At 56.6% G+C, this 19,659-nt stretch overlaps 1 protein-coding gene across 2 annotated transcripts in view; it reads right to left on the reverse strand.

Annotated features, from left to right (window-relative positions):
* LOC109389314 (actin-85C-like) overlaps window positions 1–19,659 on the reverse strand; it is a 38,762-nt gene that overhangs the window by 15,430 nt on the left and 3,673 nt on the right. For both annotated transcript variants that reach the window (XM_019654734.1, XM_019654732.1), the window contains exons 2-6: window positions 11,734–11,835; window positions 7,530–7,668; window positions 5,239–5,367; window positions 4,668–4,778; window positions 593–677 (exon numbers count right to left, since the gene is read on the reverse strand). In XM_019654734.1, coding sequence (XP_019510279.1) covers window positions 593–677; window positions 4,668–4,778; window positions 5,239–5,367; window positions 7,530–7,668; window positions 11,734–11,786 — 517 coding nt within the window. In that variant the 5' untranslated portion in view covers window positions 11,787–11,835. The remainder of the gene's footprint in view (window positions 1–592; window positions 678–4,667; window positions 4,779–5,238; window positions 5,368–7,529; window positions 7,669–11,733; window positions 11,836–19,659) is intronic.

Genomic DNA, 19,659 nt, shown 5'->3' on the forward strand with positions numbered 1-19,659 from the left:
GCCCCAAGCTGGAAACAACCCCCAGGTCCACTCATAGGTGACTAGATAAATACGGTGCATTCATACAGCGGGATGCACCTCAGAAACAGAGCTACTGATACAAACAGCCACACAAACGAATCCCCAAATAACTATGCTGAGTGGGGAAAACAGCCATACAAAACGAGCACATACCCTGCGTGAGTCCATTTATAAAAAATTCCAGAAAATGCAAACTCATCTACGGGGACAGACTGGCGGCTGCCTGAGCACAGACTGGAGGGGGCGTGCTGGGGCGTAGGGGTGGGAGAGAAACGTGTGGAGGTGCCAGGTGTGTTCACCATCCTGCCTGTGATGGATGGCGTCAGGAGTGTATCCACGAGACTACACCTTAACCACATGCAGTTTATTGTATGTCAGTCACACCTCACTAAAGCTGTCCAGGAAAAAAACGTGAGTCAAGTGAGAGCAAACTGTTTAACTAGGAGGGATGAAAAGGGAAGGAGGCAGGAAAAGGGCTGGCGAGTGCACGTTTTATGGATTTTCCTTTTGTTATTTGCAGGCAGGGGGTGGGCGAGAACTCAGGGGGGCGGACTTCCGCAGGACCACTCACCAGTCGTTAGGCCCGAGGCATAGAGAGACAGGACTCCTTGGTTGGCTAAATACAGGGCAGGCACGTTGAAGGTCTCAAACAGGATCTGTGGAGAAGCACGGGCCCCAGGTCAGCAGGCAGAGGAGGGGGTGGTCTTACTTCCTGGGGTGCATGGGTCCCGCTTGCAGGAGGCCCTTGGTTCCCCTAAGGAGATGCGTGAGAAAGCGCGCCACTCTTCGTCCCAGCTCTGTGACTCTGTTTCCTAGTTTGTAAAATGGGCTGACACCTTTCCCAGGCATCTTACAGGAGGGTCGAGAGAGCATCTCACTGCCTTGTAAAGCACCGTTTTATCAGGACGGAGACCATGCTGAATTTCCTGCCTCAGGGAAGCCCCTGTTCTCCCCCCTTTCTGCGCTCGACAGAAATTCCAACAGACCTGAGAAGACATGCTGGTGTCACAATAACGGAAAACAAAGAAAGCTAACGGTGGTGTGTTAACTGTATGCCACTTAGTCCAGACATGGCTTGGTCAGGAGGTATCTCCTGGGTGCTGACTGCCAACCAGAAGGAAACACAGCCTTGCTTTTACTGCCCACGCCGAAGCATGTGACATTGAACTCCTCCCTTGTCCACACGCGAGACCAGGGGACGGGGATGTGAGGGAGCAGGGGGCAGAGGCAGGGCATGAACACAGGCTCCTGGCTCCGTGAAAGTGGCTGGGTGAGCAAGTGATTCTTCTGCGAGACGGTGACACTGGCGTCTGTAAGGTTAAAGGTTCTTTGGATGGCAGGACCCAGCACAGCGTCACCTGGACTGATGAGAGGCCGGCTTCGTCAGGTGTAGCTCCAAACCGGAGAAGGCTTCCTGGCAGGGCCATGGGGGCTGCACCAGGGACAGAGGGACAGCAAGCTGGAGCAGCTGGGGGCAGCTCACGGATGGCCTGCAGGGTGGGGTTCGCGAGGCTTCCCGGGTCCCTGTGGGTTGGCTTATCTGAGTGATTTCGCAGGCTCCTGGGCACAGGCGCTGGTCCCCGGCTCTGGGGTGATTAGGACGGGCGGAGAGTGGCCCTGCACGGCAGGACAATAAGGGACGTGGCTGGGGTGTGGGCTGAATCAGTTGCCCAAGTGGAGAACTGACCGGCCTCTAGCAAAGCCCTCACAACCGGGTCACGACAGCATTTTGAAAAATGACATTACCCACGTCCGGGATACACCCCTGAGCGTGTGACTAGGGGACAGCCGTCTCTGGGGGTGTCACCCAAGGGAAGTGAAGGCACGTGTCCATACAGAGACCAGTTCTCACCTACTCACAGCGGGTTTATTCACAACAGCCCCAAACTGGGCACCGCAGACGTGCATTGAGGGGAAGGGAACCTGCAGTGTGACGTGTGGGAGCTGTTCCACCGCAAAGGGCTGTGGGGACAAGCATAGCAGCACCTGTGGGTTTGAGCGTCTCTTGGCAGCCCCGGAATTTGGATGAGGGAGGGCACCACTCAAAGTGGGAGGGCACCTTTCGGGACCCCACCAGAGGCCCCTCCCCCTAAAAACACAAGGGCATGAACCAACCTCAGCTCTCCCGGCCCGGCATGAGGCCAGAGCTCACGGAGCTTGGAAGGACCCTCAGGGCTTCTGCAGTCAAACCCCCAGTTTACAGACGAGGACACTGAGGCCCGGGGACAGCAAGCACCAGCGTTTACAGAACGCGCCGGGGATGCGTGCTGTGACGAGCGCTGTACGGCACCGACGCACCTTGTCTCCATGGCGGCCCCCTGGGCGATGCCGTTATCATCCTTCCGATGAGGGAACCAAGACACTGTGAGGGCCAGTGGTCCACCGAGGTCATGCGTGCTGGGACAGCCAGTGCCAGAACCAGGGGGCCCTTCCCTGTGCATGGGGAGAGCCCCCCATGGCCCCTCTTCTGGGACAGGGACCCCAGGTCCCCTTAAGACGCAGACTTCTTTCAGGAGGAAAATCAGCCCTGAGCTTCTCAGTCGGTCCCAGCCTCCGGGACGAGCCCTAGAGATTGGCTGCAGGACACAGGCAGGGACCCTGCTGCAGGCAGAGGCCACCACTGTCCAGCCCTCTGGCCTCCTGTGAGGTGGCACTCCTCGTGGCCCGGAGAGGTTCGGGCTGCCTTGATGGCTGCCTTCCGTTTGCCTGCAGGGCCATCGCCGTCTCCCTGGGCTGCAGTCACAGCTCCCTTTCCCTGGGTGGCCCACTGGGCTCTGCTCACAGGGCCCCCCAGAAGGGCCCAAGGGAGTGGGGCGAGGGAGGTGGGGCACTGATGGTCCTTCCTGGTGACAGTCCTTTCTCAGTGCTGGCAACCACTACTGCTGTTTCACGTTTGGGGGTAACAGCCCCCCGTTACTAGCCTGGAGCTCTGCAGTGTCTCGTGTTGCTTTTCTAAAACTTCTGCTCGCTTTTGTACGCAATCTCTTCAGTACACTTTCACCCAAACTACCCCATGGGGGCGTGCCTCTGCTTTCCTGGTGGGACCCCGACAGTGAGGGGGTGGGTTTGGAGAGAGCCAGGGTAGAGAGGCAGGCGTGGGCCTGGGGCAGGCGGGCACATGCTGCAGACAGGCTGTGTGGCCGGCGCCGTGGTTTGTGTGAGGGTTAATGTCACGTGCCCACCTGACTGGGTGATGGGGGCGGGGCGCCAGACAGTTGGACAGTTGTCATTCTGGGTGCATCTGTGAGAGCGTTTCTGGATGAGATTCACACTGAAGTCAACAGTGAGTCAGGCAGACTGTCCTCCCCAGTGCGGTGGTCCTCGTCCAAGCAGTCGAAGGTCTGAATAGAACGAAAGGCCTGACCTTCCCCCAGAAAGGAGGGAACGAACCCCTCTTCCTGATGACCTTTGAACTGGGACACCATTTTGTCCTCCCTTTGGACTGGAACGGACACCATCGGCTCTCTTGGGGCTCGAGCCGGCTGCTTCACCCTGGGACGTGTCAGCCTCCATAACTGCGTGAGCCAACTCCTTATAACAAATCTCTCCATACGTGCCACCTACTGTTCCGTTTCTCTGGAGGACCCCGACTAAGACAGTTCGGGTGAGGGGCATCCTGTCTCTCTCCATTAACCAGCTCATTGGGACACGGGGCGTTCTCAAAGCTGGGACCTGCTGTTTCCCGGCTGTGGGCTGTGTGCCCGGTCCACGTGGAGCCCAGCGGTGGCCCACTTCTGTGGCCCTGTCCATGTGCAGAGGGGGTTTCATCGGCCCCCTCAGGGCTTTGTTTTAAATGCGGTGGCAGCTCACACCTGCGCTGTGATCAATGGTGCCGTTTCTGGGCCACACACGAGCCGCTGGGCCTGCTCCCAGGGTCACTGCTCGCGGAGGGAGATGCCACTGGGCCGCTGGGCCCCACAGACTCGGGCCAGCTGGTGGAGCCTGGCTGCTTGCTTAATTAGTTCATCCCAGACCTCATTAGGCAAAGCCTAACGGCATAACTGGAGCACGGGCAGCCAGCAGCAGCCCCTGCAGGCCCACCCACCTGGACCCCACTCCAGCCCTGAGGGGGGCTCTGCAGTGCGTAGGGGCAGGGATGGGGGGCTCCTTTATTCACCAGCCTACGCCCTTCACGGGCACCACCAACCGGTTCAATCTGGTGTAATCTTATCAGCACACGCCCCCAACTCCTTCCTGGGTGGGGTGAGGCTCAGAGAAGGAGGGGACCCGGGGGCTTTTAAGTCAGGGCTAGACGTCCAGGCAGGAAGCACCAGATGACAGAGCTGAGAATGGGGCCGTGGAGCCAGACTGTGGGTCCCGGTGAGTCTGCCAGCCACTCGCCCTGTGACCTTGGCCAGATTACTTACGCTCCTGGCCACTCCAGTTTCTTCTTCAACTGTGCCCCGAGGCCAGTAATCACCCTGACCCAGAGAGTGGCCATAAGGTGTAAATTCAACAATTGATAGTGAACATCTAGCCCCCTCTGACTGCTTGGGAGCTCTCCATGGTAGCCCACATTCTTGCCAAAACGTCCACGGGCACAGCTCTCACTGGTGTCTTTATCTCGCTGAGCAAAGAGAAGGTGACGTCCTGGGAGCCACCCCTGTGGCCTGCTTCCTATCCCCACCCGCCACCTGGCCTCTTACCTGCGACACTTTCTCTTTGTTGGATATGCTGTTTAAAGGTGGTTCTGTGAGCATCAGAGGGTGCTGCTCTGGGGCCACGTGGAGCAGCTGGTAGAAGGAGTGATGCCAGATCTGTGGAGAGAGGGCGGCACGGTGAGGCGCGGCTGTGAGCACGGCAGCCTGACACAGGGGACAGGCCTGTCTACACCTCGGAGCGGCTTCTGAGTCAGCAGGGGAGGGGCCGCGCGGCTTCGGACAAGTCGCAGAGCCTCCATCTGTGAGCCGGGCTTATGTCAGGAAGGGGAGCTACGTGGAGGGGAAAATCAGACCCCTTCCTCAGCGACAAGGAAACAGGGCAGAAAGGCCAAGTCATGCGCCCAAAATGCCGCAGGTCATGAGTGGTGGGGACAGGGTCCAGACTCTCGTCTCTGACTCCAGAACCTACGTGGTTAGTACCGCGACGGAGTGTCTACAGGGACCGTGAGCTAGAGATGCCGAGGGAGCCCTGGGTGCCAGCAGGACACCCCTTCCCAGGTGCCAGGGCAGCGGGGGCCCCGTGAGCAGGCCCCACCCCACCAGAAGCGCAGCCCACCTTCTCCATGCTGTCCCAGTTGGTAACGGTGGCCCGAGAGATGGGGGACTGCAGGCTGAGCTTCGCTCGTCCTTCCTGAGCCTCCTCCCCGATGAACCAGTCTTCCTCTTCCAGCCCCACCAGCGGGTTCTGGGAAGCACAGGCCAGGACAGGTGAGCTCTCGGGAGCAACTCGCCTGCTCGCAGCTGTCATGTTCGGCACACACTGAGGCAGGGCTGGGCGTCGTGACGTGCTATCGGGGACGGCTCTGAGTCACGGGGCTGGTGGCAGCGGTGGCCTTCCCAAGCCCGTACACTATTTCAAAATGCCACTGGGAGGCTTCAGCAAATGACCTGCACGTAAAAGTGCTCCAAAGGGACCACGGCTGGACACTCATCTTGCCCGCCTGTAGGTGACACTGAGGGCGACAATGGAGGCGGCGGCAGAGGAAGGGATGGCGTGGGGGAGAGGCACCTGTTTCCACATGTGCTTTGGGCTGTCGGCGGGGAGAGGGTCTGCAACGTAATTTAATTTCTGTTACGTTTAGGAAGATGAACCTAGCTGCTTTCGTGGAAGATTAAACCATTCATTCTGTCACTCGGAGGGGATTTGCCAGTCGGTCCATCTGTTAATCTGGGTTCACCAAAGAGCAGACACCAAAACAGGATTAAAGGTACAAGGGTTTCATGAGGGAAGACGTCTGTGTGACAGAAAGTGCAGAGGGCACCAGACAGGCGCGGAGAGGCCGGCTGCTGTCCCAGCCTGAGCCTGGGTGCAGGGGAGAAGGCTGGCTGGGTGTCCCGGGAGGAAGGTTTGGCCAGGCCGCTGGGGAGTTCTTCAGCCAAAGTCATTATCAGAGGATGCCCGTGTCTCCCAGAAATGGGTCTACCTACGCACCCCTCCATGCTCAGGGGTTGGCTAAGTCAGTCTGTGGGAAGCATGGCCTTGTGTCACAGTGCAGGGTTACTACAGTGCAATGGCGCACTGGTGCTGTGCTGTGCTGTAATGATGCAACAGTGCAGGGGTGCAGCAACACAGTGGTGCCATGCTGCTGTGGTGCAGTGATGCAGTGTGCCATGCTGCAGTGTGCCATGCTGTGAAATTGCAGTGGTGCAGTGGATTTTAGATAGGCCCATTCTCAAGGCTGCCACAGCTCATCAGCATGGAGCTTTGATATCCTAGGAATTTGTCTTTTTTTTTAAGATTTTATTGGTGAATTGGGGGAAGGGGAACAGACAAGTTGCTGTCCTTTGTTCTTCAGTCTAGTTGTGGAGGATGTCACTTCACTGGCCCATGTTGGTATTATCATTGCGCTCTTCCCAGGTGAGGCGGTCACTTGCAGGCCATTGGATCGCCGCACATGATGGCTCACGGCAGCTCATGAAAGCTCATGCCAGATGCCGGCTGCTCATGCTGGCTGCCGGCCACACACGGTAGCTATGGCAGCCCACTGCCTCCCCACTGCAGGGTACACCATCACTGGCAACAAACAACAGCCCAGCTCCAGGTCGAGCTGTTGTTCACCATCTTAGCTGTAGAGGGCGCAGCGTCACTGGCCCTCATGTGGGATCCGAACTGGGGCCCTGCTGCTCAGAGCTGGCGTCCCAAGCCAACTCCTAACCAACACGCCACTCTGCCGGCCCAGGAATTTGTCTTTTAGGCAGAAGAGGTTTGACATGGGGTGAGAACCGCTGCTCTGAGCCCCCAGGCAGCTGCTCACCTCCTCCGCCAGGTGGGAACACTGACGTCACCCCCATTCCCTGCGGCACTGCTATTGGGGGGTCATGACCTGCCAACATCACCCACTGTCTTGCATGTCAGTGGGCAGGAGAGAACGCCCTTTAGGCAGAGCAGCTGCTGGGACCCGCCCCTCCCTGCTGTCTTCCTGCCCCGGAGGCTGAGCGTCAGTTGCCACTTAGTACCAGCATTTGTGCTAAAGGTAGAGAACTGCTTCTCAGCAGCCACACCATCTTACAAGTGAGAAAAGCAAAAGGTAAACAGGCAGACAGCGTGGTCATTTCATACTACTGTCTGCTCCATCTAAGTCCATGGTTCTCAGTGTGGCCCCTGGCTTTGGGGTGTCACCACCCTGAGAAGTGGCTAGAAATAGACCCTAGGCTCCTCCCAGACCTGCCGAAGCAGCCCCCAGGGTGGGCTGGCCGCCTGCATGCTCCCCAGCTGACCCCCCCGGGGCTCGGGCGCTCATTTGCCTTGGCCACGGCTTCTCTAAGGGTTTCACTCGGCCGGGCCTGTGGGAGGGGGCAGGGCTGTCGGGCTGAGCGGCACCCAGGGGCGGACACCCCGTCACTCACATCATGCCGAAGTTTCCCGAGGATGGTCGGGAACATGGCCACGGGCGCGTCCATTCCTGAGAAGCCCACCTTGGAGAAGCCGGAGCCGTAGTCGCAGACGAGGGGCATGCTCATGGCGCTGTGTGTGGCCGGGTCAGGGCTGCAGGAGAAACGGCACGGCTGGTGTGCAGGGCCCTCGTCTCAGGGCAGGCGGGGCCCTGGCCGGGGGATGAGCCACTGTTCCGATGCTGTAGGCAGTTGGCTGGAACAGGTGGGCCTTCTGAGGACCGCCGACACGGGCTGCCCAGGAGAAGGGAGGACATTGGCATGAGCTCCGGGGCTAACACTTGTGGGGTGACACGGCCTCCACCAGGTTCTGGCGTGGCCCGTGACCCTTCGCTGGAGTCATCTGAAGCCTATTCATTAAGGCAGGGGCTTTGGGCAGGGGCCGGCCGGGAGGAGACCCCAGTGGGAGCTGTGCTCACAACCAGGACCCCTTCCGCTCCCCAGCTCAAGCACTGCCTGTCCTGGGGGACTTCGCTGGCCTCCTGGCCCCGGGTCGAAACCAGGCCCTCCTTCCATTTCACATCTAGACAACTTCTTCCATGATTTTGCAAGTTTAAAAACAGGAGAAAATATGAAGAAGAAAATCATAATCACCCCATACTCCTACCGCCTACAGTTGCCCCCGTTATATTTTGATATTTGCTTTCAACCTATTTCTGTGTACCACTTTTTAAGCATGAATCACCCTCAAAATGAAGGGATCCACTTTCTATTTCAAATATTGCATTTAACCAAATCTTAACCATGACAAATGGTTCCTTCACTTAAAAGCGATTTGAATTCTTCTTCACACAGAGAAAGACTACCGGTTCATTCCAGAGCGCAGAGAAAACGAGGAGGAAAGATAAACCCTCCCCAGACCCACTAATCACAGGTGGTCCTGGGCGTGGCCCTTCCGGTCCCTAGGACAGCACAGGGGCATCTCCCGCCTCGCCCCGGGGCCTCCGCGTGCTGGACAAGTTGTGTACACCATTTACATACTGAGTCGGGAGCACTCCACACGCAGCTGTGCACTAGACTTCCTTCTGAACATGAGAAGCACCCTGTGTCACCCATGTCACCTGAGACAGCTTCTACCTTCTGCCCCTGCTCTGACTCCTTCAATTGCCCCCGCTGTGGACTGCCAAGAGCCTCTCTTTTTGGTTTTTGTGAATGAGCCTGTGATGAGGCTCCCGGCCCATCGTCCTTGTCCTGAATTCCTGATTGGCTCCTTACCACGTGCGTCCTTACCACGACCAGTGGGGGTATCGAGAGCTTTCAAAGCTCCTAGAACGTGGGGCAAACCTGCCGTCCAGAAATGTGGGTCGGAGCATGGCTGCCACGTCAGGGCACGTTCCCTGCTGGGCTCCGTGACGTCCCTGTGCCCAGGGTTCCTAGGGAGCACTCTGTGGCCTCCTCAAGATCGCTTTGGAATCCTGGCCTGTCCTTGGGGGACGGGACTTCACTCTCACTTGGGAGTTTCTAGGGGTGTCCTGTTTGTCTGCATGCTGGTCGGGTATCTCCAGCCGTGTGTAGTTCTCGAAGGCCGGACCTTGGCTGCCTCTCCTTCTCCGTGGCAGGGTGTGGGGCGAGCTGGGGGGAGGGGAGCCTGCAGTGCAGTCAGGTTCTTGGGGCACTTCACCGTGCAGGAAGCACGAGTCTGAACTTGCTCACCTGTTATGCTGAGGTGGGATCAGTGTGGCAAGTATTACCATCACCATCATCATCGTCACAGACCTCTTGACAAGCGAGGGCTTGCCGCCCGTCCCCCGACCAGCGAGGCAGGCCTGGAGGGAGAGTCCAAAGGCCACGTTCTTTGCACAGAATTGAATTCATCCTGGGGCTGGTCCCGCAGTTTCCTTCTTCCTTTGGTATAACGGCATCTGAGCTCAGAGGAACCATGCGGTTCTTCCTGCTTTGTTTTAGACCATCTGAAGCTGGCTTCCGTTTCCATTTCTTCAGCGAAAGGAGGAAAATGAGGCCATGAGTAAGGATGCCGCTGTCCCTGAGCCAGCACATGGCCACCTGGGATGTCCTGAGCGGAATGAAACGGGTCCAGAGCCGGGGGGGCCTCTGCTCCACCGGCTGACTCACCAGGGCGGCGGGACCCAGGGCGGCACGCTGGGCGGAGGGGTGCTTTTCTGCTTTCCTCCAAGTCCTATGGGCCTGGGACTCCCTTGTGAATGAAAACATTCAGTATCAACACATGGGAACGGAAATCTAAGGAAAGTGCGAAGGAAACTGAGAAGGAAACGTTCAGCTTGTTCGAGAGGAAAGCGTTTACCCACATGACTGACACGCAAAGGCAGGCGAAGGCTGAGGCCCCCATATTTTAGGAACTGCACCAGGCACGTACCCCGTGCCAGTGAGAACAGGGGACGAAGGAAACCTGGTGCCCACCGGTACCCCAGCTGCTGTCCCTCCATGTCACGGCTCCTGCACGAAGCCACTGTGATGAGACTGGCAGGCATGTGTCTCCCTGACCCGGGTAGGGCTTCTCCAAGTTGGTTGTCAGCCTCTTAGGGCCTCTGCTTCTCTTTTTCTGTCGTGACGCTCTGTTCTTGGGGCCCTGGGGGCGGGGCTCTGGGGCCCCTGACCCCACAGATGGCCACATGACCCATGCCAGCAATGAGACTATTCCACACCTTGGCCACTGTGGTCAGCTGAATGATGAGCCCGTCCCAGTGCCACGTCCTGATGCCCAGAGCCTGTGAACCTGTCACCTTACGTGGCAAAAGGGACTGTGTAGGTGTGAGCATGACGCGGGGAGGTTAGCCTGGGTTTCCTGGTGGGCCCTATGAGTCACAAGGGTCCCTATAAGGGGTAGAGTGAGGCAGGCGTTAGAGTCAGAGAGAGATGGGAAAATTCTGCGCTGCTGGCTCTGATGATGGACGAAGGGGCCAGGAGCCAGGGATGCGGGCACCTCTAGAAGCTGGAGAAGCAAGGAGACCGCCCCGGAGCCTCTGAGGGGCTGTGGCTGTGCTGACAAGCAGACAAGCAGACTGGGCCCAGTATTGCCCATTTTACACTCCAGCGTCCAGGACTGAAAGTTGATAAAATTGCATTGTTTCAAGTCCCTCGGTTTGTGGCAACTTGTTACAACGACCCTTGACCCTCGGTCAAGAGGTGGGCATGTGACCCAGGCCACGGTCTACGGAGGACCTGTATAACAAGGAGCTGCTCTTCCCCTGAAAGAAGCTCCCCGTGTGGTTTTTCTTTCCCATCGAGGCATTCATCTGAACAATTGGTGCAGACCCACCGTGTTCTAGCCATTCTTGCTGGCCAGAAAGGGTTTTGAAGTTTTCAAACTCGGAGACCTCCAGGATTCTCCGTTTGGACAATAGCCGTACCGTTGCCAGCTAGCTTCTCACTCACTTTTCTTGGCTTCTACCGCCGAGCCCACCCAGAGCAAAGGTTCGCCATTTCAGCAGAGAGGCCCCCTCTCCGCCGGACTGAAACTGCTCCTGGGTCCTGTCCCTGTCTTGCAGACCCTTCGCCTGAATCTCCTGGTCATGCTGCATGGAGGTGGCCAAATGCATCTTCTGCAGAGCGTGTCAACGTGGCTGCCAATTCCGGCCCGGTCCGTGCCTGCAGGAGGGGCAAGGAAGGAGCAGGCTGGCTAAATCTGGGTCCGGCTGTGCTCCTGTTGTGAAATTGAGGCATTTGACCCCATGAGGGGTTTCCTTGCTTGTACAAGTCTTGCCCTGGCTTGTGTCGCTGCTGCGAAATGCAAATGCTTTGAATTTTGAAGACATATTTGGGGAGAAATTCCAACACATTTTCATTTACCCATGGCCGTAAGCAAATGAAGGGGAGCCTTGAGTAGAACCGTGGTTCAAACGTGGACTTTTTGCTCTGCGTTAACTTGTTAACAGAAACCCAGGTCACTTTCCTGAGTGACCTGCCAGGAGCGCCTGACCCTGGGACCGGGGAGGCTGCCTGTGTGCTCACACCCGCAGAAACTATGGAATTCCAGTTGCTTTCAGAATTGAAAGGGGCTGCATAATAATTGGGCCCAATCGCCACCCAGTAAGAAGTCTTTTTCAATAATTAGAGGAAAAAGGTAAAAAGAAGCATCAAAAGAAGACATAAAACCATTAACTTTTACACCCGAGAAACCCTGAAGCCCGCCTTGCTTAGGATGCCCCAACCCCCGGGAAGCAGCCCCCTTTCCTCTCACCTCTGCGGCCCTGGGAGGAGATGAGGCAGCTGTGGCCTGAGTCTCAAGGGCATTGGTGATTATTCAGCAATTGGTGGTCTTGCTCAGTGACATTTTCTCTTCCTATTAAAACAGAGAGAGAGAAAGAGAGAGATGATTCCGAGACACTCTGATTAAACAGCGAAAACATCTGGGCCAAACCAGCGCCGCTGAGACAAAGAACCGTGTGAGAACTACTACATGCTGTGAAGCCCACCCGCCACCTCCCCAGCCCTTTCCATCAGGGGACAGACCGTTCCGTACACCCAAGTTACCCGGGTAACCGAAGCCTCACAAAACACATCGTTTATAAACACACAGCCTCTCTAAAGGAAGTCACAAACCTGTCTGCCTTCTTAAACCAGGGTGCTGAGTGTCAGCTAACCTTTAATTGGTGGCTTGAGGCTGTCGTCATGAACAACAATCGCACTGTGCTGTAACAGTGGTGACCTCAGGGGGCCTTGCAGCTGGCCATCAGTCCCAGCCTGAAGTGACCCCGGCCTGTGGGCTCTTAGTTTTTATGTTTGCCTTTCCACTTTTTCTACATTGTACCGTTGTTTTAGAGCTTGTTGCCCTCTAGGGGTCTGTCCTGCTCAGGACAACAGGAACCCCAGCCCCAGCCCGACCCCTGAGGTGGAACCATTGGGCAGAGCTGCCCTCAGCCCCGGGCAGGGGCTGGAGAGGGGCCCAGGCGTCCTGGCCTGGACAAGGCCAGGCCGGAAGGGGCTGCAGTCCCTCTGTGGGCGGGACATCTTGATTGAAAGCACGGTGCATGCCAGGTGGAGGCAGTGTTCTAGCTCATTGTGGACGCTGCACACACCCCATCGCAGGGGTGGAGCTGCACCATAGAAGGCGGTCAGGACCTTCTAGCACCTGGCGTACTTACAGGCACCGTGGCTTCACTTCCGCCAGTTGGGACATGGGTGTGGCAGCACAGCGGGGGACTTAACGTCAACAGCCTCACTTCCCTGCGTCCAGGACCTGGCTCCTGGTGCCATCTCCATAAACATTTCAGAATAGCCACCTGGAAGCTCTCATCTCTGGGGAGCAGGACCCAATTGGACAAACCTTGCCCTTCTCCCAGTTTGCTGTGCTCTGAGTGCCAAGGGCTTGCAGAGCAGCGACCCGGCATGTGAGAATTCTGTGTGTAAGGAGAGGTAGAAGGCTATCACGGGAGCTTGCGGGGACAGAGGACTCAAAGCTTCACCGATAAGCCTGAGGGCTCCCAGGCCACGTCGTGTGGCTTCACATCCTGCTTCACCGTCACCTGCAGAAAATGGCTGCGCTTGGAGCTCCCGCTTCCTCCCTGTGCAGCGGGACAGCGAGCACGAGCCCCATCTGCCAGGACTGGGGTGACGCGTGAGTGGGCCACCGCATGGAAAGGACTTTGAAGAGGGCTGAGCGTGATCAATGTTGGTCACCATGTATCCACGGGGCCTTGTGGCTCTGGTGTGCCATCTGCACGGGGACTCTGTCCCACCGTCAGCTCCCTCTGCACCCAGAGCGTCTCTACAAAAAGCTGCAGCCGCGGGCTGGCCGAGTGGCGCGATGGTTAAGAGCTGGCTTGGGACGCCAGAGGGCCCCGGTTCGGATCCCACATATGAGGGCCAGTGACACTGCCCTCCACAGCTAAGATGCTGAACAACAGCTCAACCTGGAGCTGGGCTGCCGTCGGCGTAGGCTGCAGCCCCTGTGGCAGTGGGTTGCCATGGGCTACCGTATGTAGCCAGCAGCCAGCGTGAGCGGCCAGCAGCCGCAGTGAGCGGCCGTCCAGAAGCCGGTGACTGATCTGCCTCGCCCAGGAAGAGCGCAATGATGGTGCCAACTTGGGCCAGTGAAGTAACGTCCTCCACAACTAGACTGAAGAACAAAAATGACAGCAACTTGTCTGTTCCCCTTCCCCCAATTCCCCAATAAAATAAAATAAAAAATCTTAAAAAAAAAAAAATAAAAAAGCTGCAGCCGCAGCCGCCCTGCCTGGCACTTTTCTCCAGGAGGCCCCACCGCATAGCTCTGCTTCCCATGCCTGAGGATCACTGTCTGTCCACCAGCCTGTCCTGTTGGTTCACGTGGGTGACCCGTCTGGCTCCCCTTCTCCATACAAAGATACAACGTGCATGTAATATGACGCATAGTTTCAGGAGCACGGAGGGATGGCATTCTTCGTTGGCCTGCACCCTTGTGACCAAGACAGGGAACGTTCCCAGGCCCTGGAAGGTGTGCCCTGTCCCCTCCACCGCCTGGCCCCTGGAGGTGACCTCCCTCTGTCCTGTGTCCTGTCCCTGGATTCGTACACATGGAATCCTGGAGTGTGTGCTCCTGGGTGTTTGCTTCACACCATGTCAGCCATCCACGCGTTGTGTGCAGTGGTGGGTTTGCTGTCCCCTCCCATCGTTGTGTGGGCTTCCGTGCGTGGCTGTGACACACCGTTCCCACGCACATGGATAGGCCTTGCTATTTACGGATGCTGCTGCCATGGGAACCCTTGGACTTTGGGGAGCATGAGTGTCTATCGCTGGGATTACACCAGGAGCAGGGGAGCTGGCGCCTACAGGACACGGGAGCCCGGCCGTGGGAGACGCTGCCAAACACTCTCCCCAAGGGGTGGTGCCCAGTCCCACCCCCGTCACCGCGTGACATTGTGACATGTCCCTGTCTCTGTGCCGTTCTGGGGGATGGGACGTGGCTCAGGGTGGGTCTCTTTTGCATTTCCCTGATGACTGACGATGCTGGGCACGTTTTCATGTTCACTGGTCACTTTGTTCAAGTCTTTGTCTCATTTTTAAAAATTCACCCCTCGGTCATTTTCTTGGCGATTTATTTCTAAGAGCCGGTTCTATATCCTGCAGGCGACTGCCCCCTGGTGGACGGAAGCGCCACTGCAAATAGCTCTCCTTGCAAATTGCCTTTTCACACTTAACGTTTTCTTTTGATGAAAAGATCTCGATTTCATCAAACTCCAACTTCTTTTATATATTTTTTTTGGTGGTTAGTACTTTCATTGTCCTGTTTAAGAACTCCTTGCCTAGCCAAGATCACCCTGTTATTTAGAAAAGATTTACCTTTTATGTTTAGGTGAGTGATCCAATCTCAACCTTTTATACGTGAGTTGGAATCGAAGTTTATTTTTCTCCATATGGGTGTCCATCTGACCCAAAAGTTAGCATTTACTATTTTTCCATTTAAAAATTTTTATTGAAAAAACGCTTCTCTTCCCTCACTCGCAGGGCCCCGTCTTCAGTATGTGACCCTGGAACAGCCCTGCAGCGTTCAGGTTCTCTTGGTTATCTCAGAAACATTCTGGACTTTTCCGGGCACTTTTTAAAATTAAATTTCAAAATTGAAAGTCTTGTACTTTTAAAATTAAATTTTATTGTGTTTTTGGGGTTTGGATGCTTTCATAAACGGTATTAAAAAAAATCCTTCATTTTCCTTTTTTTTGGCCAGGATAGGAACAAACCAGGTGTTTGCACCTTGACCGTATAGCCTACAATCTTGTGAAAGTCACCGAGCAGGACTCACAGCTGTGTTCTAGACGCCTTTGGGTTTTCTACGCACACAGTTGTATGGGGTCCCCAAGCCCACGCTCAGGTTCGGTGGCTCCCCGGGAGGACTCCCAGGATCCGCACATACCGTGAAAGGACACAAACCAAGATCAGCCAAAGGAAAGGCGCCTGGGTGAAGCTAATGGTTGGCGACAGCATCTCATCTGATACATCTTTTAGTTCGTGGAAAATGGAGGTGGGCTCTGGGCTGCCGCCTGCCGCCTGCCGCCAGATAGCAGTAAGCTTGTTGGAGCAGGATGGGCGGGGTCCCTCTTGCCTCCTGCTCTGATTCTGGCCGCGTGGACTCTGGTAGCTAATCATGGTAACATCCCCCGTCAGTCCACGGACTGTGTGCAGGCGGCTGTGCTCACTGCTCAACCTACATCAGCTCGTGGTGTAAAGCGTGCCTTCCCCCCACGGGGGCACTGGGGGTGTGGGGTGACTCACTCCAGGCCAGCAGCTGGACTCGAAGAGCCCTGGGAAGCACATCCAGACGCCTGGCTCGTACTTTACCTGGGAAAACCAGTCTTTGACGGCCCAGAACTAAAACCTGCTGAGCCTGTGTCCTCCCCACGGGGAGAGGCGGGGCAGCTCAGAGCACAAAGACCCTGGATCGCGTGGGGGTTTCTGCCCGGAAGACCGCCATGCTGCCAGGTGCTTCTCTCCAGCACAAGGTGACTCTGATGTGGCGCCCGTGACCGGCCTGCCGGCCTGTGTTCTGGGTGTTGCCGCCTTAGGTAACAACAGGAGGTGTTTTACAGAAACGGAATCACAGAGTATGCAAATCCTTTTCGGATCTCTTTTCTCATTCGAACCACAGAGACCCATCCAACTTGTGTGGCTCCGTGGTTACTCCCTGTTACTGATGAGCAGTAGCCATGTCTCAATCAGCTTACACAACACAGAGAGCTCTTGTGTGTCTTCCTCTTCGGTTGGAGCTGCCAGCATTTATGGAGGGATCAGAAGCCTCAAGAACCCTCTAGAAGAGTCCCTGGTGATGCTGTTGGTCCAGGTGATCACTCCCCAACCCCATGTGAAGATCTGAGTTTGGTAAGGGGCAGGGTGGGGTTCTGTGGGGCGAGAATAACCTGCCCTCCCCCAGAAAAGAGAGGTGCCGAGTGGACTTCACTTTGCAGTGGCGTTGCACTCAGCTTTGCCTCTTGTGCCGAGGGCCCAGCTGAGTCGCGGCCCGGCCTTCCTTCTCCCGACCTAACTGGCGAGCAACACCCACTTCCAACAAAATCTCCCAGCAGACGAGAAAGGGAGCTCCGAAGAGAAGGGGATGACCACACTCTCGGCCTCCATCCCTCCTCAAACAGCTCTCCCTGCACAGACAGCAGCAAAGCTACCTGGTTGGCATGGGAACCATCACCCCCAGAATTCCCTTTGCTCTCTGGCCTGCTGAGGGTGGAGGGTTCACTTTCTCAAAAGCAATGCCTCTATCCGTCCCAGCCATGTGCAGCATTTAAAATCTGCACCTCTCAGGGGCTACTGAAAAGGAACATTAAAAACACGGAAAATCAAACAAGCCCGACAGGCCACCTCCTACCCCACCGTGCAGCTCCAGCGTGTTAGCCTTGTGTGTCTGCACGCCTCTCCTGGACGCATTTTGTTTGAAAAACTTAGCCTCAGTCACACTCGCATCAGTGTCCTCATCGGTAAGTGCGTCTCTTCTTCCTTGAATGCCTCATGGGAGTCCTTGAGCTGAATTACTGGGTCAGAATTCATCTCTGAAAGTGTCTGTGTTCACGTGTGGAAACTGCCCTCCAGAAAATCTGCCTCGTTGGCTCCCCCACGGGTCCTGCTGACCTTGACAGTGCTGGGGACGGACGTCCCGACAACGTCTGCTGATGCGATACTTATGAGAGGATCCCACGACGTTCATCTCTGCTCCCTGGTTGACTAGAGATTAAAGTGTCCCAGGTCGTCACTGGTTGTTGGCGTTTTTTACTAACTGCCTATTCACGACGTTTGCTTATCTGGTCTTAGATCTAATTTCCTACTGGTTTTATATCTTAGAGATAACAAGCCTGTGACAAATACATTATAAATACCGGGGATGCCCAAAAAATGTATACACATGACTTGTATTCATCTTTTGTTATCGGTATATATTATTACAATTTTAATACAGTTTTTTTCCTTTCTTAAAATGTGTATACATTTTTGGGGCACCCTCTGTATATTTCTTCCTCAAAAATCTGTGTTTTAATTTGGTTTATGGGCTTTCCCTTAACATCGGGATTATCATCTCAGTGGTGATTGAAGGGGAAAAGCGTGAGCAGGGCCCGGCTTCACGACAGTGTGTTGGAGACAATGGTGAGGGGGCCTGAGTAACAGCCCCCCAAAGATGTCCACGTCGCGGTCCAGGAACCCGGGGCTGAAAGGAGCTAGGCAGATGTGACTCATCACTTCAGATGGGAGATCACCCAGGTGGGCCCAACGTCACCACAGATGTCCACATAAGAGGGGGCGGGGGACATCTAACTAAAGGCAAGAAGGCAGAGGGACGCGGGGAGCACCAGCAGCTGGGGGACAAGAGGAAGGTCCCCGAGAAGCCCCGGCGGGAGCACAGCCCTGCGGACGCCTTGGATTCAGTCCTATCTGGCGCACTTCGGATTCTGGCCTCCAGAACTCAGGAAAATTAATTAGTGCTGTTTACAGCCACCAAGTTTGTGACCATTGGTGGCAGCGGGGTTAGAAACTAATGCACTTGGGTTTGAATGTGGCCCACTGGTTGTCACCAGGGCCGTGTGGCTTCAAACCCTGAGCCTGTTTCCTAGTGTGATCACCCCATCGCCTCTGAGCGACCAGTAACCTGCCAGCCCCCCTGGGGGCAGAGGCACGTGCAAGAGGCCACCACTCCCTGGCTGGGGATCAGAGAGCAGGCTGGAGGTGACATTTCACGGCACATTGCTGGAGCTGTGGGGTGGCTTCTGTGGGGGGGATGGGGGACGGGGGAGGTGCAGGACGCTCTAATCTCAGGGGCAATGGCCCCTTTGCACGTGCCCACCCTGCAATGGCCCTGTCAACACCTGGTGGGGCTGAGGGGACAGAGCCCTTTTCCAGAGGAGCCCCACCTCTCACCGCCGGCCCCCAGAGCCTTCGCCATCTCCTGCTACACAGTCCAGCAGCCCTTCCCCTGGGGGGACAGAAAGCCTGGCTGTCCGGGCTGTGGCTTCACCGAGAGTGCAACACGCTTTGTAAGCAGCGACTGAGAGGCCGGCGTGTCCTGACCTCGCTGTGCAACAAAGGTAAGGCTCCTGGGTCCCCCTGGCCTCGCCCGGGGAGGCCGGGCGCCTTCATCTGCACACAAAGCAGGCCAGTGAGGCAGGGGCGGCGCGGCCTGGCCTGGCGTTGCCTGAACACACCGCACCACCGGTCACACTGTGGCCCAGCTCAGAGACGCCGACACAAACCAGCCCTGGCTGGCTGGGAGGAAGGCCCGAGGAGGGAACCTACAGCTCTCCAGAGAGGCCCCCTAGAGCAAGGCAGGAAAGTAGTAACTACCCTCATTTCTCCAACAAGGAAGCTGACGCACAGAGAGGGTTAGTCACCTGCACAAGGTCACACAGCCGTTGGTAGGCGGAGCCAGGTTCTGAGCTCATAACCACCACACTCCAGCCTCCTTAAAACAAATCTGCTCAGTATCTGAGGAGGAAGAAAGGGTTCGTGTACGCAGGACCATCCGGGGTGGGGGTCCCTGGTCCAGCCGGCATTCGAATCACTCACGTAGCTTGTGCCAAATACAGGTGCCTGGGAGCCGCTCAGGCCCACGAGCTCCGATGGGCAGGGGTGGGGCAGTGCTGGAAGACGGGTTGAAAGCGGCCTGGGTGAGGCCCCAGCCCGGGGCCTCCTGTCGCGTTCAGCCCGTCCTTACTTGACACAGAGACGGCACCGGCCTGCCTGCCCCTCCCCGCCCAGGGCACGGGCGCCCAGCTCATGGCTTGTTCCGCTCTGGCTTCTCCAGGTGTGAGGCAAGCCTGACAGCAGCGTCCTGGCCCCCTTCACTCGCTGGGGGGCTGCGGCCACGCTGGGATTGCTCCTTTCATCAAATGGAACGGACTCCCACGCCCAGCACAAGAACGGCCCCAGTGGAGGAGGGTCGACGCTGGGGGAGCGTGGCACACACCCCCCGAGTCCCTCCAGTGGGTCCCCAAAGCTTTGAGGCAGCGCCCCAGCATCTGATCCCTTCTACGTGCCAGAAAGTGAGCCCTTGTGTAGGGCTGGGCACACGGAGACAGAAACCACACGAAGTCTGAACTTGGAAGTTTAATATAAAGAATTATTACTCTACGAAGGTAGTCATGTTGAAAAGGAATTTTCAAGAATGCCCTATGGTTGAGGGAGCATGCCCAAGATA

The sequence above is a fragment of the Hipposideros armiger genome, unplaced genomic scaffold (genome assembly GCF_001890085.2).
Source record: "Hipposideros armiger isolate ML-2016 unplaced genomic scaffold, ASM189008v1 scaffold_228, whole genome shotgun sequence".
Lineage (NCBI taxonomy): Eukaryota > Metazoa > Chordata > Mammalia > Chiroptera > Hipposideridae > Hipposideros > Hipposideros armiger.